Raw genomic sequence first — 23,111 nt, forward strand, 5'->3', positions numbered from 1 at the left:
GGAAATTGTGTAAAGTAAACAATATTTACACCGATTTAGAAGACAAATATTATTTTTCAAAACAAAACCTAAAATAAAAAAATAAACTACTTTAGGGAGTGCTTGGATACACACACACACACACAAATTACTCCAATTTTAGATTAAGCTTTATAAAGTGTATTAGAAGTCATGAATAAAATGGAACTCAAATTGGAGAAAATTTAGCTAAAAATTTAAATTAAAGTTTGAACTAATCTTTTTTTTCTAATTTTAATTCTTATATTCGGTGCTTCCAAATATAGTTGATCTTCCAAATATACTAACAAATGCCCTAGACAAAATCACACACCTCTGAAATTGAATACTCTGGGTACCAAATATATAGTAACTCGGTTAATAAATACTTACTATTTTCTTTAATAATAGAAAATAAAAACTAACAATTGACCAGAGTACTATGTTCTAGGTACCCGGGATATCCAATACTTTCTCCTCCCTCACAATGCCAATTTGAAGCAGATTTTTCAGCAGCTATAAGACTGCAAACAACAAACAACAATTGTGCAGTGACATTTTTCAGTGCAGTCATTTTGTATCACTAGCTTTTGTTATCAATTCCATCCACAAACTGAGTTGCATATTATAATGATAATAATGGTCTTAAACATTAATGATTTTCTTTTTTCTTTTTTCCTGGGTAAAACATTCATGATTGAATGTAAATATACATTCGCTCAATCTTTGGTCAGAACCACAAATCAATTACAATACAAGTACTGCTGTTAGACAATATGCTACGCATATTGTAGGTCACCCCTTCAACAACAAAACAAGGAAAGGTGAGTTACTGCTACAGCATTTGCCAGCTGAGTCTCGGTAAAAGATTCTAACCAAACCTCTGTTTTCCACTCAGAAAAAGAGTGCCGGAAAAATAAAATTAATAATCAAAATCTGCGTGGAGACCTTTATGTCCCAGCTGCAAAATCACCAATGGTTTAGATTACAACAGGGACTCAGAATATTCACTTACTCTCCAATGGTTTGCGCATGTCCCAGCTGCAAAATCACCAAAATTTCGGAGTTTAGTAAAGCGAATTAGTAATAGAGGATAATGATATTGCCGAGCACCATTTGATTAATAGGATGGCGAATGCATGAGCAAGAGAAGAAATTTAGTATGTATAAACAATTTCGAAAAAAAAAAAAGAAAGAGGACTTCTTAATGTTATATAGTACAATTCAATGGCATATCTTCGCGAAAGAAAAGAGAGATGCAACCAGTAAAAATTTACTTTTGCAACTTCAGCTGCAAATTCCATTCATTTTCTCATTTGTCAGATACAAAGATAGCCCTAAAACCCTAAACCTCGAAATTGGTTTCTATAAGCCTATAAAACCATTTCCTGGACAAAAAAATTGACCTATATCCAAAAACATATATATGCCAAAACTTCATTAACCCTACCAAAACAATTAGTTGGTGTAAATCATTGTTATCACTTGAAATTATTCAATTGGAACATAATTTTAAAATGTACAATGTTCTAAAAAGTGTAATTAGAAAGCTCTGCTCATAGAAACTGAATTCTAATGACACCCTCAGAGTAATATGAGATGCAGGTAAAGAATGTTTATGAGCATGTTACATTAAAAAAAAAAAAAAAAAAATTAGTAAAACTTACCCACGTCGTGTTTAGGTTGATGTTTCTGATGGTTCTCTATGCACTTTAAGAGGTATTTAAATATCTCTGTCTCACATGCGATTGTGAGGCCGCCGCTATGATCAAATCCAAACTCCTCCTCGGTCTTTTCCAGCAACACCTTGAACAATGGATGGCCAAGATGGCTAGTGGGAATGATAAACCTCCGAAGCTCCAGCCCAACGTAAACAGCCAAGTACCCTTTAGGAACACCTTGGGGCGGCTCAGGGCTGTAGCAACTTTCCTCATCCAAATCACTAATCCTCAACCTCCTACTAATTGCTGGCGAGATGGCCCCATGAGTTCGACCAGAACGGATTTTCTTACTCTTTCGACGACGAAGTGTGGCAGAATGCCATATTTGGAGAATTTTCTTCAGCCTTACAATTTGCCAGATTCCTGTCGCTTTTCTTCTTCCATTGTCATCCATTGCTGGATGCTTATCACCATATACATTCGAACTCCTCAATCTCCTACTAATTGCTGGCGAGATGCCCCCATGAGCTCGACAGCCGCGGATGTAATTCTTCCGCTTTTGGGGAAGAGTGACAGATTGCCACTTTTGGAGAATTTTCTTCAGCCTTACAATTCGCCTGATTCCCGTCACCTTTCGTCCTCCATTGTTATCCATTGTCATATGGTTACCACAGTAATGATGAGTTCCAAGGTTGAGTTCAAAGTGTTTAATTCCAGACCAATCCGACCTTCTTCACTCTATTTAAAACATATAAGCATGAGATTTTACATGCATTATTTTCAGAAACAAAACAATTAGTTGCGTATTGTTCAACTATCATCACTCTAATGGGAACAACTAGATGTTGGATAAAGACAACCATTAAGCAAAGTTTTACATCCTCCATTGTTATCCATTGCTATATGGTTACCACAGTAATGATGAGTTCCAAGGTTGAGTTCAAAGTGTTTAATTCCAGACCAATCCGACCTTCTTCACTGTATTTAAAACATATAAGCATGAGATTTTACATGCATTATTTTCAGAAACAAAACAATTAGTTGCGTATTGTTCAACCATCATCACTCTAATGGGAACAACTAGATGTTGAATAAAGACAACCATTAAGCAAAGTTTTACATGCATTTATGAAACATTCAAAACTAAGAATCTACACATAACTTGAAAATTAAGGTAATTTGGTTACAAGATATTTTTCTATCAATTCAAAGTCCATCAGCAACATCAGATTCCAATCAATTGAGGCAATACTTGGACTATGAAGCATCAAAAAGTAAGTGGTCATGGTCACTTATATCAATCACTCTCATGGGAACATCTAAATATGAAATAAAGCCGTGTATTGCTGTTAATGGTTGAGGTGTGTTTGAAATCAAGAAGCACATACTACCATTAAGAATCTAAAGATCTCTTAAGCATAGTTTTAAGATATGACGAGCAGAGACAACTATATTTCAATTAGTGCAGATTTGATTTAGCAGTCATTAGCCAACAATATTTAAGACAAAATATATATATATAAGTAACTTTTTTTTCTTTTGGAAAAAAAATAATAATAAAATAGAAACCTCATTTTGGTCAAATTTCCAGATTGAAAGCCACAAACTCGCGGGTGCACGTGAAAGACTCCATGAAACCCTCCTTAGATCATCCATTTAGTTAGTCTAACAAAAATGGACAAGTTTAACAATTGAATGAAATCACACCAAATTCACCATTAGATAATCCAACTAAACTAATAACATAAAAATAATTACCAAAAAAAGAGAATCATGGCTATTGAAATATCACAAAGAAACAATTGATATGAAATAACAAAAAATAGAAAAAATAATCTGAGGATCCAATACTACCATGCAGAAAAGAAGAGAACATAAACCGCATAAATCTGAGCACCCAAATCAACAAAAATAACAACCCAAAAGGTGGATATATAATACATATACACGAATAGAGATAAGAGAGATGTGGAATATACAAGTGACTGTGATGAGGCGGAGGCTTAATTGTTCAGGTGCTAACAGGAAGAGAGAAGACCATGGAAGGAAGGAGTTTGGGACAGAAATGATTGGAGAGAGCGGACGAGCCCTTTCAGAGAGATTCAGAGAATCCCATGCAGAGAAGACAACTCGCGTTTAAGCCTTGCTCGATTCCATTTATACCCCCCTCCCCTTCCATTTATTTCTCGCAGTGAATCTCTCTCCCCCCCCCCCCCCCCCCCCCCACCACCCCAATATACACAAAATAACGGTTTTTATCATAAACATTAGTAAATTTATATTAAAATCTTATCTCCCTTGTGAGACCCACAATTTGGTATTACCATATATTTTCCTTAGGTCCGATTTTTACGTGGCTCTTACCAATTTTTATTTTTCTTTCTTTCCAAAACGACGTCTATCTCTTCAATTAGATTGGGTTCCATTCCCTCTTTTATCTTCTTCTTCGTTTCGTGTCCCTCTCTCTCTTCCCTCTAGTTATAGCTCTTTATTCACTTGAAGAGAGACAGTCTTTTAGCGCCGAAAAATAAGAGATGACGTCTAAAATCGATTAATGAGAGGGTTAAAACTACAATTATGCCCTAATATATTTTTCTTGGTTGCAATCCTTCACTAGAGTCTAGAGACCAAATTTTAGAAACAAACCATGGGCCATGACCAAGGATGTTAAGAAAGAGTAACAGGTTTTCTTGCAGCTGGTACTCTATCCTTATGTAATTCTCCCTGATGCCTTTTCCAAATCCATAAGGGCCAATCAACTCGAAGGATATCAAATGGTGATTGCCCGAGTTTATTACAAGAACAGCAAAAAGAGGTTCTGTTTATGTTTCAAAATTGCCCCAATAGTCCTATTCTAGATTCACTCATGTTGGATTTTTTCTCATTAATAATTTCTGCAAAGTTAGAACACAAAAAAATAATTTTTTTAAAATTAACTGAAGAGAATAGTGAACGTATACTTTTTTTTAAGCTACAACTTGGGTGAGGCTAAAAGGGACGCGCGGGGTGGGAAAATATGGAGAGTCCTCTGCTAAACCTTTCTGGATGCATATTTACCTGCTCTGCTAAACATTTCAGTATAAATTTCATTTTACAAGTCCATATGTATAAAAACAGATATGACAGTCCCTGTAAAGCATGGAACTCTATCTGACTCAAAACCGCTCTAAGTCACCTAATGCGCAGACAATTGAAGTAACAAGAACCAAAAAATCACCTAAAGAGTGAGTGTATGAGTTGAAAACTCATAGAATTTCAAGCACTCTACAAAACTGTTTGAAGAAGTCCGAGCAGCGGATACATTTCATGCGTGGATGACATTGAATTATCAACAAAACAGCATGACAATTGGCCAGGTGGGCTTAATCATCCTTCAATCTCTTGAGAAGTTTTGAAGCCCAGCGTCGGACACGGCACTTCAGTGTATAACCAACAACTACTCCGGCAACAAAGCAAACCGCACAAAGCTTTGAGCAGGTCCAGAGGGATAACACTCGCCTGCAATTACATAAATGCAGCTCAATCAAAAGAATATTTACCGTGCTGCATGCCACTTTTTGAACAAATGTTTGGGGAAAAAAAACATATAAATAATTACTATACAAAAAAGAAGAGAATTTTGAACGAGGGCAAATTCCTTTCCTTGATAGAAGTGTTCTCAGCTTTGATTTATTTTAGAATCCTATAAACCCAACCAGACTAAATATGACAAACAGCACACTTACTCGGCAAAAACTGATAATGACCCGTGCAAATTGTGCCAAACCCACTATAACACGTCACATCAATAGTCACGTCACGTAATTTTTGTTGTTTATGTGCCCAACAATCTAGCAAGTTGACTACTAGATTTTCAACCCTCAAAACTGCAGTACATAATTTTAGTGCTAGACCCATATCATGTTCACCTTCCAGTGCAATCAAGCACAACTCGGTGGTCCATGCTACGACTGCAAGTGGTAGCACCCTGAGAACCCTATACCAAGTAAGAAAACTAGAAAGCCAATGCACGACTTCTTTTCCTACAAATAATAGAAGCTTCTACAACCTACACCAAATGTAATAGCAGAATCTACAAAGACTATGGACACTAACATTCTGCATATCAACCGTTTGTTTGTACAAGGGACTTATTACCACGTGACCAACCACAGTACAGTTGTTGGTCATGTGGTGGGTTATTTGTCATATGCGGTCGGGTTGGATTTAACAATGGTTTTGAATTGAATAGAATAGAAATCCACATCTTGTGCATGCCAATATTAGAATTAGAATCACAATGATTACATCTAAAAAGAGTTGGACAGTTCATTGACAGAACATGACTCCACTTGTTCAAGCTTGTTTGTTAAATCTTTAAAGCTATGGAGACGAGCTCAAGCCTAATTCAGAAGCTCGATTATTTAACGAACAAGCCTGAGCAACACTAAGCTCTGCAGAGGCACAGCTCGGGTGGTCACCACAATAAGCCTATCTTTCAGTTATACGGTTTTTAGTTCAGCCATGTTTTTGGAAACTATTTTACATGTACTATAATAAGATCTTCAGTCGTCAGGCTCCACTTTCGATACGTAAATATGCATATATTTAAAAGTAATATAGTAGCTCTAGACTCCACTTTCGATAAATTTCATCACCATATCATTCCTGGAAATTTTAAAGGGCAAGAGAAGTGAAGGGAGAGATAGATAGAGAGAGAGAGAGAGAAACTGAAGGGGCTATCATTTCTGGTTAAAGAAAGAAGGTACTGCCACCTGTTCATGTATTCTTCTCCAACATTGCTGCAGAACTAACACATATCAACTCTAATTGTTCTCAGCTTCAGAGCATTGCTACTCTTCTTCCATGTTCTTCTTCCATGTGCTAACAAGCTGAAGCAAGTTGAGATCGAGCGCCAAGCTCACCCAAGCTTGAGTTAAGCCCAGGATTATCTCACTTTTGCCAAGTCAAGTCCGAACATCCAACTACTTAGCTCGTCTTGGCTCAGCTCATTAGCAGAATTAACAATGATCCTCCCAAATCCGTCCTTTCCAAATATTTCCTTGTCCACTTTCCATGGAGCTAATTTGTCAATGTTAATCTTGCCGCATTTATTATTGACACCCACCCCTCATCTTTTTGACAAAGGTAAAATTAAATCCTTCACGCATCCAGAAATTATTTCAAAATATGTTACCTGTCCTTTATTTAGTTAGTCAACGAAAAATGCTAGAAAAATGTTTTTGCTATGAAATCAAAAGGGAGATTTTAATACAAGAAGTAAACGTGTCCAAACCAACACTGAATCTTTAAAGAGCTTAGATAAGCCTTGCTGAACTCATTACATCAGATAATCAAAGGGCGCTTGGATAAACCACCAAGAGTATAGCTTAGTAGTATTTCCATTCTCCTCACAATTATTTTCAGTATGCATTTTCACAAAAGATGAAAATTCAAACAAGAGCACCACTAGGATGCAACCCATATTCCCTCAAATCGATCAAGAGTGTAGAAATAACCCCCCAGAATCCAAAGATAAAGAGATCACAAACATTGTCTTCAACTCAACCACAAGCATTTCCAGTCCTTCAAATTGTTGTTTATACTGTTCCAGAGGCTTACTCCACCACAAACACAGACGCAACACTACCACACTTCTCTCACCCTCTAAATAATACAAACCTCCCTCTCCAACCCGCCAAGACATTAACAACCAATTTAAGCATCATCCATCAAATCCTGATAGTGAGGCAAGAAAATACCATATTTCCATATTTTCAGAATATACAGTTAGATTAAATTACATAAATGTCATACATATCCAAACTGCTCATAGACCAGCATACAAAAAATAATAAAATAAATAAATAAAAAATACTGTCTTGGGATTTGATGGATTAAATGATGCAAGCCATACCTAATCATGGGAGCATATTCATAGGAGATTATTAAAATGTGCATGTAGGCGTTGATCCAAGTATTACTAAGACAATGAATTCATGTCCAATGACAAGACAACACATTCTAGTGAACACTGAACAGAATAGCATAAAATTAAGAAACCCAGTAGTTATTAGTTCTACATGCAGTGAATAGAAAATAGTGCTGAAACACATACACATGTATATATATATGGAGGCTTGTAACGGAGAGAGAAAGGAAATACCTGGGAGGTCTGGTGAGCAGAACTCGAGAATGGTCAGCTGACAAAGCGATCCCTCCTTCACTGGAAGAAGGTTTGTCGAATGAGGAAGATAAAGAAGAAGCGACCAATTTAGGGTCTTGAGAAATTGTACGGAACGCCTTCTTTAATCCCTCCATCAAATTAACACTCAATCGCTGAAATCCAAACTCAATTCAGAGAAGATCAAGACCTCTACACGATTCGCTGGTAGATCGATGAATGTCTTAAACCCACTCCATTTAGGGGTTTTAGGGTTTTTATTTCAATCAAGTCCGTCAACCAAGGTCCAACCTGTTTCGTTGATGGAACAGACGGTATTTATGGGCAAACTATAGAACACCCTCCTAGGATGGCAATTCAATTTAACCCGTCTCTGCGGTTAACCTCCCACCCCGCCCAGTTTTGGCAGTTTTGTGGAATTATTTTGCTTATTTGGGCACGAATGATTTGATGTAATAAAAGTGCGGGGGTGGGGGAGGTCGTCCCATCCCGTTCCACTCAATTTAGATAGACAAATTACTTAAGTACCTTTTATTAATATATATATTTCTCACTATATATTAAGTATTCTATGTAACAATTTTAAAGTACTAAATGAATTTGATTAAAAAAAAAAGTTGCAATGAAGAAGATTCAGGGACGAGGAAAAAAAAAATGAACAAATTTATTTTAACAATAAATAAATTATAATCTTAAACGAGGCCGGGCAGGTACTCGCAGGGATAAAAATGTTAAACGGTTACGGGAATGAAGTGAAAAATTTTCCTGTTTTTACGATTTTGGGTGAGGATGGGGGCGGAAATTTTAAACCGTTGTGGGGGCGGGAGAGGGTACGCCCGCCCAAACCCGCTCCCATTGCCATCCCTACACCCTCCACTAAATTTTGTGAAATTACACTATACTCTGGTGTCCAGTTAAAAAAAAGTTACCACTAATTGTCTTTCAGAGTAAATTTTGACTTTTAAAATTCATTGTTAGTAGTATAAATAAAGAAATTTGAGAACAATGAATTAAACAAATTCTAGACTGTAATCCTGGAAAAGAAAAAAACTTTAAAATAAAAAGTGTTAAAAGTAAATATATAATAAACTCAACAAACAATTTTAGGACAAAGCTTATTCACTGAATCAGCAGGAATGCCACTGAGTTTCCTCCCAAATAATTTAAAAGAATTTTTGCTCTTTAGTTCTAGTGAGCAGTTACTTCAAAAATTAAAAATTAAAAATTGGAAAGATTTTGTTATTGTTTAATCCCAAAAATAAAATAAATTTTAGATGTTACCCAGATTTGACCCAACTAAATTTGGGGCAAATGTTGATTTGTTACATGTGACAGGCCTTATTCCTCACTCACTATAAAAGATTAAAATTCTCTGGGCCTATGAAAGAAATCTAGTACAATAGTATTTTAAAATGCTTAAAAAACAACATCCTCTTGATATGAAAAGTGGTGTTAACAAAGTAATGCAATCTGAAAGTAAAAGTGCAATTGTTTTTTTTTATTATTATTATTTTAATACAGGTAAAATAGGAAAAGAGATTTTAACTTGTCCACAAATAATCCTCCATCTTATAATAGACTAGAGAATCGTAATTCTCACAAATTGAATTTAAAGATTATTCAATTGTTCATTTATGACACCCTTATCAAGGGAGGTAATAATATTCAATATAATAGAAATTTCAAATTAATCTGTCAGAATTAACCTCTCGGGTGAATTCACACGGCACATTATGTGTCGGTAGATGTGCACATTATGTATCAGTGTAGTAGAATTATAATCGGAAGTTGAGATCAGCAATCCGCCACATCTCCCTTATCTTTCTCAACAACACAACCCCTTTCGTACTATTAATAACACAAGAAACTAAACACACACTTGATCCTCTCTACCCAAAACCACTAATGGCTTCCTTCTCTCTCCCCTCTCTACTTCCCAACCAAACCCCTAAAATCCCATTTTCTCATAACCTCTCAGTTCTCCCCAAATCATCACAATCTCAGTTTTGTGGACACAAACTCTCTTATGCTACTTCTCTCTCAATTCCTACTACTTCTACTTCTTCACTACTCAAGAGTTCCATTTTTGCCAAGGTAAATTATTAACCACATTTGGTTGCTTCTATTTATTGCCTTGCTTTTATTGTAGAATAATTATATTATTTGTAATATCTATCATATCATTATCATGGATGGTAACGTATTTGATTGTTTGTGTTAATTTGTTCTCTTTAAAGGTGAACAAAGGTGGGGTGCCTCCATCATTTACTTTGAAAGATCAGGATGGAAAGACTGTGAGCCTCTCCAAATTCAAAGGCAAGCCTGCTGTTGTCTATTTCTACCCTGCTGACGAAAGCCCTGGTTGCACCAAACAGGTCAAATCTCTTTTCTTTTTCTTTTTCTTTTTTTGTCCATATCATAATTTTTCTTTTCTTTCTAATCAATGTGAATAGTTTGAACTAATTATCATTCTAAAAAATGCTTCATTCATTCCCATTTTGGCCAATATTCTAAATATGTCTAGATATACTCATATGCATCTTAGTTTGTCCCAATTAATACAAATTTTTAGAATGCTTGTAGTATGTTATACACCTGTTCTATAAATGATTTCCCAGTTGTTTCTAAAATTTGCTAACTATATATCATGATCAATTTTGAAATGACAACATATCCTTCTTATTTTTTGGGTCTTCCGTTGCTCTTTACTCTCCGGTTCATTCTTGAATTGAGTGTATGTGAATCACTGTCAATATTTTTCGAACTATATCTTAGGAAATTCACTATGAAACATTGGTTTGGTTAAGTGAATACCCAAACAGATTACTTGAAAAGTCGGAAGCTAACAACTTTGAAACTCTTCTTCACAGGCATGTGCTTTCAGGGACTCCTACGAAAAATTTAAGAAAGCAGGAGCTGAGGTTGTCGGAATAAGTGGTGATGATCCATCATCACACAAGGTAATGCAAAAAAAAATTCTTAGCATTGGATCCTAAGCAATTGATGGGATGAAATTTAAACTATAGTCCCTGCACCCAGAGGTTACAACTACTACTGTATGATTTCATAGTATGTTGCTCAACAATGTAAATGCACATCTGCGCTCTGTACTTGTTTTTCTTTTCGTTGTATGGTTGGTCAGATTAAACTTGTTATCTGCTGAAGATGTCATTGGTTAGAAAAAAAAACTAATAGTTAAATAGTTTGAAACATGTGTCCTGGCTAGCATTAGATGCTTTATTCCTAGAGTGACTAAACAAACATAATCACATGTTAATTGGCATAATTTTATTGACTTCAAACTGAATAATGTAATAGAAAGAATTATTTATGCATCTTGAGCTTGGTACCACGTGCACTGATTCAATATTTCTCGGGTAAATCTTTTAGAATGAAAGCTACTTCATTTTTTCAATTTATACGACCTATCTGAAATCAATTTTGATTGTTAGCTTGTGCATTTTGAACCAATTACCTTCTTCCAATTATGAAGCATGTCACGTGTTGTTCACTCATTTGCTTATTTAACCATGACGGTAGTTAATTTTTCCTTTATTTTTTATTTTTTATATTCAATTACCATACTGAAATTGAAAGCTTTAGCTAGCTGTTCAATTTGAGGTACTTGACTGCTTACGCTAGTGACTGGAGTGAAGTTGTAACAAGGTAGTCGTACTAGAAGGTGCGGCTGGATCACCTCCTTTTCAGGGAGAGCTAATGCTTGTTTCGTTTCTCGACGGTGAAGTAAGACCAAGCTCATAAACTTATTTTCCTAGGTCGGAACAAGTTGATAGGATTCCCTTTTTTACTTTCCCATGTCCCCCGTGTGGCGACATGGGGACGAAAAAAGGTAAAGCTCAAATTAAATTGTTCAAGCTTAAGCTTTTTTTACTATGACTCGGTTGTTGAAATTTATTCTTCCCATTTTTGAACCGTGCCTTTCAATAGCTTCGTATTTTTTGAATTTTTACATGGCAGCTCCTTTGCTGTGTTGCATTTTGTCATGATACGGTCTGTGACAAATAAAACCATAATACTACAAATTCCCTGAGATGGTTTTATTTCTTGACTTTCTTCTATGAGATATTTATAAATCAAACATGCTTGTGGCTTAACTTTTGAATGGATGTAGGCGTTTGCGAAAAAATACAGACTTCCATACACATTGCTGAGTGATGAGGGTGACAAGATCAGAAAAGAGTGGGGCGTGCCATCGGATCTGTTTGGAACCTTGGCTGGAAGACAGACGTATGTTCTTGACAAGAAGGGGGTGGTTCAACTCATCTACAACAACCAGTTCCAACCCGAAAAGCATATTGACGAGACCCTAAAGCTACTTCAAAGTATTTGAGTCCTTACATTGGATTCTCAATGTTAACTTTATGATGTAGAAATATATGATGTAAAACAGGAAGATGAAATAGAGAAAGATTAAGAACACTAATATATACGTAGTTCGGCACTAAAGCCTACATCCAACACTAAGTGTATAATATATTATACATATATCTAATATATATTTCAATACTCAATCCAATGTGTGTTTTTTTTTCCTTCCCTGCCCATCAAATTTGTTCTCTACACGATCCACTGCCTTAAACCCACTCCATTTAGGGTTTTTATTTCAATCGAGTCAACCATGGTTCAAGCATGTTGAGCAGACTGTATTTATGGGAAAGTTATAGAAGACTCTCCCCTAAATTTTGTGAAATTACACTACACTCTGGTGACCGGTAAAAAATAGTTACTACTACTTGTCTTTTAGAGTAAATTTTGACTCTTAAAATTCATTGTTAGAATAAAGAGAGAGATTTGAGAACAATGAATTAAACAAATTCTAGACTGTATTCATGAAGAAAAAAAAAAAAAAAAAAGGTGTTAAAAAGTAAATATATAATAAACTCACTAAGACAAATCTTGTGCTTTAATCAGTAGGAATGACTGAGTTTCCTCCCAAAATAATTTAAACGAATTTCTGCTCTTAAGTTCTAGATGGTAGTTACTTCAAAACAAACAAACAAATAAATAAAAATTAAAAAATGGAAAGATTTTGTTTTTGTTTAGTCCCAAAAATAAAATAAATTTTAGATGTTACCCAGTTCCCACCCAACTAAATTTGTGGCCAGTGTTGATTTGTTAGACATGTGACAGGCCTTATTCCTCACTCATTACAAAAGATTAAAATTCTCTCGTGGGTGCAAGAATTCTATTGCGGTAATATTTTGAAATGCTTAAAAAACTACATCCTCTTGATATGAAAATTGGTGTTAACAAAGTAACAAGAGAGACGTTCAACTAATTAGGTCATTGTATAAAAATTTCAAATTGGTAAGTCAGAATGACCTCTCTCTCGGTGAATTCACATGGCACCCCAAACTAAAGGACATATTTTTAAGATCATGTCAACCCGCTATGCCTGGGACAATTTAAACCAATTTAACCAACTAAAAAAAACTTGTTTTGTATAAACTGTAGTAGAACCATAATCGGAAGTTGAGGTCAGCAATCTGCCACGCCCAAAACCCAATCTATCCCCATAAATTTTTGCAGAGCAATAGGCTCTCCCCACATCTCCCTTATCTTTCTCAACAACACAACCCCATTCTTACTTTTAATAACACAAGAATCTAACACAACACACACTTGATCCTCTACCCAAAACCCCACCTTCTCTCTCTCTCTCTCTCTCTCTCTCTCTACCACTAATGGCTTCCCTCTCTCTCGCCAAGCACTCTCTCCCCTCTCTACTTCCCAACCAAACCCCTAAAACCCCATTTTCTCATAACCTCTCAATTCTCCCCAAATCATCACAATCTCAGTTTTGTGGACTCAAACTCTCTTATGCTACTTCTCTCTCAATCCCCTCTTCTTCTACTTCTTCACTACTCAGGAGTTCCATTTTTGCCAAGGTAATTAACTAACCACATTCGGTTGCTTCTATTTATTGCCTTGCTTTTATTGTAGAATAATTATATTATCTGTAATATCTATCATATCATTATCATGGATGGTAATGTATTTGATTGTTTGTGTTAATTTGTTCTCTTTAAAGGTGAACAAAGGTGGGGTGCCTCCATCATTTACATTGAAAGATCAGGATGGAAAGACTGTGAGCCTCTCCAAATTCAAAGGCAAGCCTGTTGTTGTCTATTTCTACCCTGCTGATGAAACCCCTGGTTGCACCAAACAGGTCAAATCTCCTTTGTTTTATTGCTTCCCATGTCATAATTCTTTTCTTTATGATCAATGTGATTGTGTTGATCTAATTTCAGGACAACAATCACATAATATAGTTATCAAATCATTCTAAAAAAATGTCCAGATATAGTCATATGAATCTTAATTTGTCCAATTTAATACAAATATCCGGAATGCTAGTATGTTTTGCACCTATTCTGTAAATGATTTCTTTTTTTTTTTTTTTTTCCCAGTTGTTTCTGAAATTTGCTAACTGTTATGCTCAATTTGAAATGACAACATATCATTCTTCATCTTTATTGCTCTTTACTCTCCGGGTCATTCTTGAACTGTTTGTATGCGAATCACTGTCAATATTTTTCCAAGTGCATCTTAGGAAATACATTTTGCGACATTGGTTTGGTTAGAATATAGAAGGCGCGAAACGAGGAGTGTTGAGTTGATTAAGTGAATACCCAAACAGATTACTTGATAATTCAGAAGTTAACAACTTTGAAACTCTTCACAGGCATGTGCTTTCAGGGACTCCTATGAAAAGTTTAAGAAAGCAGGAGCTGAGGTTGTTGGAATAAGCGGCGATGATCCATCATCACACAAGGTATGGCAAAACATCTTGCCATTGACACGTTCTAAGCAATAGATAGGATGAAATTTAACCTCTAGTCCCTGCACCCGAAGGTTACAATTATAACTGTATGACTTTGCAGTATATTGCTCAACAATTGAGAGGCATCCAGAGACATCTGCTCTCTGTACTTGATTGTGTAGGAATTAGGCTTATTGATGTAATTAACATACTTGCTTTTCCTTATTTAGTAGGTAAGATTAAACTTGTTATCTGCTGAAGATATCATTGGTCAAAAAATGATATGGTTAAGTAGTTTGAAACATGTGTCAGACTAGCATTATAAACTTTATGCCTAAGAGTGACTAAACAAACTTAAGCGCCTATTAATTGCATAATTTCATTGACTTAAAACTGAATAATGTAATAGAAAGAATTATTTATGCACCCTGAGCTTGTTACCATGTGATATTGGTTCAATATTTCTGGGTTCATTTTTTTGGAATGGAAGCTGCTTCATTTTTTCAATTTATTTGACCCATCCATTATCTGTTCTGAAATCAATTATAATTGTTAGCTTGTGCATTTTGAGCCAATTACCTTCTTCCAATTATGAAGCTTGTCATGTGTTGTTCACGCGTGAGCTTATTTAAGACTCTTGTTAATTTTTCCTATATTTTTGACATAGCCATTCAATTACTATACTGAAATTGACAACATTAGTTTAGCTGTGCAATTTGAGGTATTTAACTGCTTATAAATTTATAATTATAAAACTCATATTATATTGGTAAAGCTTGAGATTGTTTGACTATGACTCAGTTGTTGAAATTTATTCCCATTTTTGAACCGTGCCTTTCAATCACTTCTTGTGAAATTTCTACGTGGAAGATCCTTTGCTGTGTTGCATTTTGTCATATTATGGTCCACGGGAATTCTGCGGTTGTGAGAAATAAGACCATAATGGCTACGAACTTCCATGAGATGGTTTTATTTCTTGACTATCTTCTGATTGAGTGGTTTATAATTAGCTTGTGACAATTACCATGCTTGTGGCTTACAAAAATGTTTGAATGGATGAAGGCGTTTGCGAAAAAATACAGACTTCCATACACATTGCTAAGTGATGAGGGTAACAAGGTCAGAAAAGACTGGGGTGTGCCATCGGATCTGTTTGGAACCTTGCCTGGAAGACAGACCTATGTTATTGACAAGAAGGGGGTGGTTCAACTCATCTACAACAACCAGTTCCAACCCGAAAAGCATATTGACGAGACCCTAAAGATACTTCAAAGTATTTGAGTCCGTAAGTTAGATTCTCAATCCAATGTGTTTTTTTTTCCTCCCCTGCCCATCAAATTTGTTGTCTTGATGTTAGATGTTTGAAATCTTCATATGAGTCCGAACCCTGTTACTCGTAGCAATTAATTTAAGAAAGATATATTATTTTTGTTCTTCGTTACGCAAGCTACTGTGGCATGTAAGGAATGCAAACGATGTTGTGTTGCAGTTATTTTTGCCCAATGTTTGTATTCGGGAGGGAAAGCACACTAACCATGTATTTCTTCTTGCACTATAAATATGTTGAGCTAATACAATTTAAGAGCATAAATGCTTTATTGATAACTATAGGCCTATAATACACTCCTTTGCACTTAATAGGGCTTAATTTTATTCCTATAAGAATTACTCTCTTTTATTTTTATGACAAAAGATTTCTCTCTAGGGACAAAAGCATAGATTTAGTATCATTGTTTCATTTTTCTTGTTCATAATCTTGACTACTGTAAGGGCTAAATGCTTCCGCGAACCAGTTCTTCTTCCTCCAAGATGTCCATCCCATCTCTTCACAGATTTCGTCGCTGTGGTTGATACTGAAGGTAGAAATGCAGTGCCTCTTGTAAAACCTGGTTGTCCTCTTCATGATCTCCATCTCTTTGGTTGTCTGTTCAAGCATCCTCTCCACATTTGGAAGCTTGAATTGATCGTCCACAAGTTCAGCTAGCCATTTGCACCGCAGCTCTCCAGAATGCAGGTTTGAAACACTCTCAATGTAACCCACAAACGCCATGTTCGGAACTAAGGGATGGATTGTGCCCCTGCCAGAAGATCAAGCAATTCTTTGAAATTCTTGGACCTGTTTTGATATGGAAAGTAAAATCATAGCTTTGAGATTATGCCTTACCTGTACAAGGGCATCATACCAGAAGGAAATTCTATCAAGCTACGAAAAGGCTCGGGTAATATAGATTTGAGCTTTTTCTTCCCGTCATATCCAGTTGCAAGAACCACCACATCAGCCTCCAACCTAGTGTTGTCTTCAAATTCAACCCCTCCTTCCCAGAACCACCATTTTGATGCTCTTTTGAATGCAATGTTTCCCTTGTCAGCCTCATCGAAGAAATTTTCCGGCAAGATAGCCATTTGACAAGAAGCATAATCTTCCTCAAATGGGTGATCTGGTTTCAATCCATACTTCTCCAATGGAAGCTTCCACACCAAATAGGACTCAATAATCTTTGACATAGCTCTTTTCTGTCAAGAACCATTATGATAATAACAATTAATTATGAACTCTCTATAATATCAACTCATTGGAGTCCGACAATCTGACTAATTCGGCTGTTTTTATCTCATAGGTGTGATGTCATCATGACGTCAACCTCTAATCATATAGAAACAGTCGGATTAGTTCGATTGTCGGAATACTTATTTTCCTTTAGGAAATGCACACTTACTGCAGGAGACAATAGGTGGCAAAGGAGGGTCCTGAGGAAGCCTTGGTTTGGTCTTTCATGGAGGAACTGAGAAAATCTTGTTGAATAGAACAAATAAAATGGCAACCCCCAAATCGAGTAATGTGGTACAGTCCAATGCAGGGTCCTTATCACCATAGTACAAGGTTGAACATCCAACCCTTCAAGAGATTCCAATTAAAATCATCACAATCTTTATAAATTGATCAATTCTCTCATTAACAAAACTTTCCCAAAATCAAAAATGAAAATAACCAACCATATAAAAAACTATCAATTTTATTTATTTATCTATTTACCAAAAAAAAATATTTATTTATTTATTTTATATCTCTACAAGATTGTATGTTTTTATTGGTGTACACTTTTACTTTTGGGGTAAACAAAAAATCATCTGACGGTCGTTACCCATCCACGTTAGCTGCTAGTTTTTCAAGGTCACGAGAGTTTGTGTGTTGAATTTATGCCCACAGGTACATATTTGTTGGGCACACGATATTGAATTTTCAAACATTGTCGGCGTAATAAAAACAAATAACTTGTTGGGTTATACTTGTATGGGTACAGTACAATCACACTTTTTGAGATTTGACAAAAAAAAATATTCAGAAAAAAATTATTTATTTTTTGGACAAAAATATTCCTGATGGTTCAAAAATAGACAAAGACACCCTTTTACATAAAAAATTGACCAAATTACCATTTTACCGTTTATAAGATTTTTTTAACTTTACAATTTAATAAATTGAACCAATCTACCCTCATGAATAATTTATACATAAAAAAAAAAAGTAAAAAAAAAAAAAAAAACTTTATATTGTTCACCTGTTTTTTTTTTTTTTTTTTGTTATTTACTTTATAAATGTCCCACAACTTCTTAAAAATGTAAACATTTAAAATGATTTTTTGATTCAATACATATATTTCAAATAAATTATATTTTATTATTATTTCTATTCTTCTTCTTTTTTTCAATTTTATAAGTAAAAATCAAACTAATCTATTTTCCTTAAAAATAAAAAATATGATACCAGTATAACTTTAAGCATCTTAAATTATATATAAAATATTATGCGTTTCCCAACATAAAATAAAATAGTTACCAGTATAACTTTATGCATGCCTTTGTTTTTTTTTTTTTTTTCCCCTTTGTTTTATTGTTTTTTTCCCCTTTTATGTTGGGAAATGCATAATATTTGATATATAATTTAAGATGCATAAAGTTATACTGGTACCATATTTTTTATTTTTAAGGAAAAAAGATTGGTTTAGTTTTTTTAAATGAAAGAATTAAACATCTTAATTTAAAAATAAAAAAGAAAAAGAAAAGAAGTAATAAAAAAATATAATTTATTTGAAATATATGTATGGAATAAAAAAATCATTTTAGACGTCTACATCTTTAAGAAGATGGGACATTTATAAAGTAAATAACAAAAAAAAAAAAAAAAAGTGAACAATATAATTTTTTTTTTTTTTTGGTTACTTCTTTTTTATGCATAAATTATTCATGAGGATAGATTAATCTAATTTATTAAATTGTAAAGTGGTCAATTTTTCATGTAAAGGTCTATCTTTATCGATTTTTAAACTTTTAAGAGGTGTTTTTGTCTAAAAAAATAAGTAAATTTTATCTGAGTGTCTTTTTTTTTTTTTTTTTTTTGGTCAAATTTCATATAGTGGTCGGTACTTTACCCACTTGTATATAGTGCAAAAATAGTAACTTCTTTCTTTCCTTTTATGTACATCATGTGAATTGTCTTCTTCTAAAGTCAAAGTCAAACAGTACGTGCATTTAGAAAATACTGAAAACGTGTGTTACCTCCGCAAGTCAAAGCATCGCGTCTCTGTATGAGCTTTGACTTTTGAGAATTCAAAAGACCATGCATATTTTTACGTTCACAACGGTTGAAAAAACGTAGGAATTTATAACTGTTTTCTTTTGGAACCAAAACTACACCTACTTTTCCCAGAAAAGACAGTGAAACTCACTGACATTTACTAAGATAAATATTATTAAATTACAGATTAAACAGCAGTCAGATATCCTCTCACGCTGTCGAAAATCATATATAGTAAGTATATACATATTGGACCAAGATTTCCATTAATTTTACCATCAAAGCTAGTGGAGCTTGTGTGTAAGTAAATATAACTACTGTAATATATATATTAATAATGAGTAAAAGAAGACTTTTAACCTCTACTTTTTTTAATTTAAAAGAAGACAAGACTGTTAAGTTACTGATCATCTTAGTTGCTTTTATGAACATATTAGTATGCATAAGTTAATAGTTATGCATATAAAATGCAAACCTTAAGGAAACAATTGCTAACGAATGTAGGATTTAAATTTTGTATTGATAATATAATCCTAATGAAAGATGTATTTGTATAAATATGGATTTATATTGGCATTAGAGTAGATATAAAACAATATTAAACATGTATATGCAGAAAAGAGAGAAAATTTAATTCACTATTTTAACTGAACTTCATCGAATTCCAAGTCTAAGCAACCTATATATGTGGTGCTACCAATCATAACAAAACAGTAAATTTCGCTTGTTCAAAACACACAGACAACACTCATGCAAGCTACCTAATGATCATCATAATTAAATCCTTGTATGTCCATGGTGAGGCATGCATCCTGCTATTATCAAAGTAAATACATGAATACATATATGTCAATGAGAAGAAAATTCTAGAGAATTTTTTATGTTATAAATTTCAAAATTAATGTTGCAAGACTTGTATGTGCAGCTTGTGTGTGTATCTGCGCGTGTTTGCTTTATTTATTTTTACCTTGGTTTGCTTCTGCGGATTCAACAGCTAAATCGATAGCTGATTTCTTGTAGCCAACGACTACAACCTTCTTTCCTCTGAATAGTTGTGTAGCTTCCTCTTCGTTGAGTTTGCTGTAATCAAGAGTATGCAGAACCTGTCCTTGAAATATTTCAGGACCTCTGTTGTGGGGAAAAGCTGGTATTTTTGGTATGTCACCATACTTCCCAGTGCAAACCACAAGAAATTCAAAGGCATACCACTGCAATAAATAAAAAGGAATAACAAAAAATCAGAAACAGCCTCAACAAAATATTCATATATATATATATATATATATATATATATATATATATAATACATAATCAAGGAAATCAAATCATAGTAACTTTTTAACAAGCTACTAAGCTAGGCTTATTTTTAAATCAGGGGAAGAATTCGGATTTTATTTTACAGATGAACAAATTTTTGTAAACCCTAATTAACGTTATCATGCACCATAATAACTTTGTTATTATAATTAAAAGAAATAGATATCACATGCATAAAGTGAAAATTCATTTATTTTTTGACCTAAAATATGATGCATGCATGAAAAAGAAGTTTTTGAAGCAATTCTTTTAGCTAGCTTGACAATTTAAAAATGACCTGAATGGTCTCAGATTGATTGTCCAGGACAGCAACCTCCCATGCCGGCTGGCCGGCCAGCAAAGTTGCATATTCCCCCGGTTTACCACCAAGATCGGCGGTTTCACGATCACCAACAAACCGGATTTCTACCACCTTTGAGTTGAAATTGACAAACTTGAGCAAATCAAAGTAGGTAGCATAAGAATATAAGTATTCCAATATCTCTAAATTAGATGGAAAACTGGAATTATCCCTATTAGGCCAAGGATAATCCGAAAACTCATAGTCACAACGAGGGGTCTGAAGCTTAGTGGACTTGAAAGAAGAATGTTTCCAGACCCCTCCAAGGCAGTCGGTAGCCTCAAACACCACTGGGTGGTGTTTGGCCAGCTGTTTAGCCGCGGAAATACCGCTTATGCCAGCACCGACAATGCCAATTTTAGAGAACAACACCATAGTTGAGTATGTGTTTGAGACTTTTGCTTAAGAGAGATATTGTCTTTGAACGTAAATGGATGTGGATTTATAGAGCTAGAAGTAGTGCATGAGCTGGTTATAAGACCTGGCACGTGAATTGACTTGAAGAGTTGGAGAGAGAAAAAGATGGAAAGAGATAGAGAGAGAGAGAAGTGAAAGTTGAGTTATTAATGATGACCATTTCTTTTGCCAATACTTTATGTATTATTGTAGTATTATGTGAAATATGACCATTTCTCTCGCTAATACTTTAATGTATTATTGTAGTATCATGTGAAATTGGTTAGTTATAGTGGGGAAATTTCCTCCCATTCATATATGGATTCTTAAGCTTGTTAATTAACAGGGTTGTTGAATTTCCCTGTACTTTCAAGATCTTGTATATATGGCGTGTTTTCATACAAGTACACGGCATTGATGAACATGTCTGTACCTAATCCCCATTTATCTATCATAATCTCATCTATAAATTTAAATTCTTCCTGATCATAGCCCCCTAAGCTATCATGAAATTAAATGTTATAATTAATGTGATAAGAATCTTTGAAAAAGAATCATGCGAGAAAAATCGTGACAAACAATCGAAACGCTTGATTGAAATATCACAAAAACGCGTCAGAGGTAAAAAAATAAAAATAAAAACTCATTTCAGTTGCCTATTTATTTGGTGTTAACTAGGCACGGATTTGTGAAGGGATCAGTGGGGGCATGTGCTCCCAATGAAATTTTTTATTATTATATTTTATACCTATAAACTTATATTTTGTTTGCATTTATATCCATTAAAATTTGAAATTGCCCCCACTAAAATTAAGAAAAAATCCCTCTATATAAATTACCATCCCCCCATATGAATTCCCCGTGGTCTTAACAATCATTTTCGTTTGAAAATAGCATATGTGTAGATCATTTATATGATATGATGGGGCCGGCACAAATTTTTTTTTTTTTTTTTCTTTGAAGTATTACTTTTTTTTCCTTCTTTTTAAGTATTCTAATTCTCGGTAGGGAGGGGCCTATTAGTTACAAATCTAACAAATACTGTCTTTAAATTTAAATAATAAGAATTGTTAGACTTATTAAATATTATTGGTCATTAACGTATAAGATAAGAAAGTGATGAATCTCACTTTTTTATATTTGACATACATTGACCAATTAAATATAATAAATTTAACCTAATTCTTCTATTCAACTGTCATTACTCAAATTTAAATACTAAGGTATGGTATTTCCATATTTAATACTAGTAGTACTCCATATGACATTCTCTTAGCTCGTCCTCGGTTTTTGGTGCAATCCAATGGATGTGTGGAGGGAAACATCCAAGAAAATAAGAAGAAACATGAAAGAAATGAAATAGCCTCATCAGATGAATTAAACATTGAAGAAAAGTACACGCCAATATTTGAATATCAAAGTCCCTCTAACTCATCAATTCACAGTCTCACACCTTGTTGGTTCATGGTATTTTCCTTTTCTTAGTAAGAGTCAGATTGTTGATCCAAATCCAAACACATGCATGTACTTTACGGTATAATATTTTGATATATATTACTATAAAGTCTACCTTATGAAAATTTCAAGAACTCTCCTTTAAATTAACATATTTAAAAAAATAATAATAATAACGCACAAAATATCACGTAGTCAATATTAAAGTCATCTCACCGTAAATAGATCAGTTCAAAATACAATTAAAAAATATACGAAACGGTCAAAGTTAATAGTATAATTTGATCAAAATAAAGAGTGTGTAAAACTTTGATTGTTTCAAGTAATGTACTGTAAATGAATTTTGGTATGAAATTTTAATTATGTAATCTTTATACAATCATCTTTCGAACGGTTAAACTCTCGCCTCTATATTTATAAAT

The 23,111-nt window shown here is 34.2% G+C and overlaps 4 protein-coding genes across 5 annotated transcripts; 2 read left to right on the forward strand and 2 right to left on the reverse strand.

The window, feature by feature from the left end:
- Positions 1-458: 458 nt before the first annotated feature.
- LOC132276022 (uncharacterized) lies at positions 459-8,219 on the reverse strand. Its single transcript, XM_059777264.1, has 4 exons — positions 7,804-8,219; positions 4,876-5,156; positions 1,665-2,636; positions 459-1,038 (listed from the first exon to the last, which is right to left on the reverse strand). Exons 3-4 carry the CDS (start codon positions 2,317-2,319, stop codon positions 983-985), a joined length of 711 nt encoding a protein of 236 aa, XP_059633247.1. The 5' UTR covers positions 2,320-2,636; positions 4,876-5,156; positions 7,804-8,219; the 3' UTR covers positions 459-982.
- Positions 8,220-9,682: 1,463 nt separating this feature from the next.
- LOC132276024 (peroxiredoxin Q, chloroplastic-like) lies at positions 9,683-13,518 on the forward strand. Its single transcript, XM_059777267.1, has 4 exons — positions 9,683-9,915; positions 10,059-10,196; positions 10,692-10,781; positions 11,954-13,518. The coding sequence occupies exons 1-4, from the start codon at positions 9,727-9,729 to the stop codon at positions 12,170-12,172; spliced, it is 636 nt and encodes a 211-aa protein (XP_059633250.1). The 5' UTR covers positions 9,683-9,726; the 3' UTR covers positions 12,173-13,518.
- On the forward strand, positions 13,484-16,046 carry LOC132276023 (peroxiredoxin Q, chloroplastic). The gene is made up of 4 exons (XM_059777265.1): positions 13,484-13,730; positions 13,874-14,011; positions 14,528-14,617; positions 15,668-16,046. Exons 1-4 carry the CDS (start codon positions 13,527-13,529, stop codon positions 15,884-15,886), a joined length of 651 nt encoding a protein of 216 aa, XP_059633248.1. The 5' UTR covers positions 13,484-13,526; the 3' UTR covers positions 15,887-16,046.
- A 178-nt stretch (positions 16,047-16,224) lies between these two features.
- LOC132276020 (probable flavin-containing monooxygenase 1) lies at positions 16,225-21,214 on the reverse strand. 2 transcript variants are annotated; one of them, XM_059777263.1, is made up of 5 exons: positions 20,776-21,214; positions 20,149-20,389; positions 17,426-17,501; positions 16,770-17,114; positions 16,225-16,683 (listed from the first exon to the last, which is right to left on the reverse strand). In XM_059777263.1, the coding sequence occupies exons 1-5, from the start codon at positions 21,211-21,213 to the stop codon at positions 16,341-16,343; spliced, it is 1,443 nt and encodes a 480-aa protein (XP_059633246.1). In that variant the 5' UTR covers position 21,214; the 3' UTR covers positions 16,225-16,340. The 2 variants fall into 2 exon arrangements, with proteins under 2 accessions (XP_059633246.1, XP_059633245.1); XM_059777262.1 differs by having other exon boundaries at positions 16,770-17,119; positions 17,323-17,501.
- Positions 21,215-23,111: the final 1,897 nt, after the last annotated feature.

The sequence above is a fragment of the Cornus florida genome, unplaced genomic scaffold (genome assembly GCF_030987335.1).
Source record: "Cornus florida cultivar Cherokee Brave unplaced genomic scaffold, ASM3098733v1 CherokeeBrave_3.0.0_Hap2_Chr10, whole genome shotgun sequence".
Lineage (NCBI taxonomy): Eukaryota > Viridiplantae > Streptophyta > Magnoliopsida > Cornales > Cornaceae > Cornus > Cornus florida.

Bases quoted from the DNA above. Each gene is read 5' to 3' on its own strand.
- LOC132276022 (XM_059777264.1), bottom strand. From the start codon at position 2,319: ATGACAATGGATAACAATGGAGGACGAAAGGTGACGGGAATCAGGCGA. The intron at 1,039-1,664 runs GTAAGTTTTACT...GTGATTTTGCAG, and splicing joins TCAACCTAAACACGACGTGG to CTGGGACATGCGCAAACCAT.
- LOC132276024 (XM_059777267.1), top strand. From the start codon at position 9,727: ATGGCTTCCTTCTCTCTCCCCTCTCTACTTCCCAACCAAACCCCTAAA. The intron at 9,916-10,058 runs GTAAATTATTAA...TTCTCTTTAAAG, and splicing joins AGAGTTCCATTTTTGCCAAG to GTGAACAAAGGTGGGGTGCC. The intron at 10,197-10,691 runs GTCAAATCTCTT...TCTTCTTCACAG, and splicing joins GCCCTGGTTGCACCAAACAG to GCATGTGCTTTCAGGGACTC.
- LOC132276023 (XM_059777265.1), top strand. From the start codon at position 13,527: ATGGCTTCCCTCTCTCTCGCCAAGCACTCTCTCCCCTCTCTACTTCCC. The intron at 13,731-13,873 runs GTAATTAACTAA...TTCTCTTTAAAG, and splicing joins GGAGTTCCATTTTTGCCAAG to GTGAACAAAGGTGGGGTGCC. The intron at 14,012-14,527 runs GTCAAATCTCCT...AACTCTTCACAG, and splicing joins CCCCTGGTTGCACCAAACAG to GCATGTGCTTTCAGGGACTC.
- LOC132276020 (XM_059777262.1), bottom strand. From the start codon at position 21,213: ATGGTGTTGTTCTCTAAAATTGGCATTGTCGGTGCTGGCATAAGCGGT. The intron at 17,502-20,148 runs GTAAAAATAAAT...AATCTCTTGAAG, and splicing joins ATCCGCAGAAGCAAACCAAG to GGTTGGATGTTCAACCTTGT. The intron at 17,120-17,322 runs GTAAGTGTGCAT...GGTTCTTGACAG, and splicing joins GCCACCTATTGTCTCCTGCA to AAAAGAGCTATGTCAAAGAT.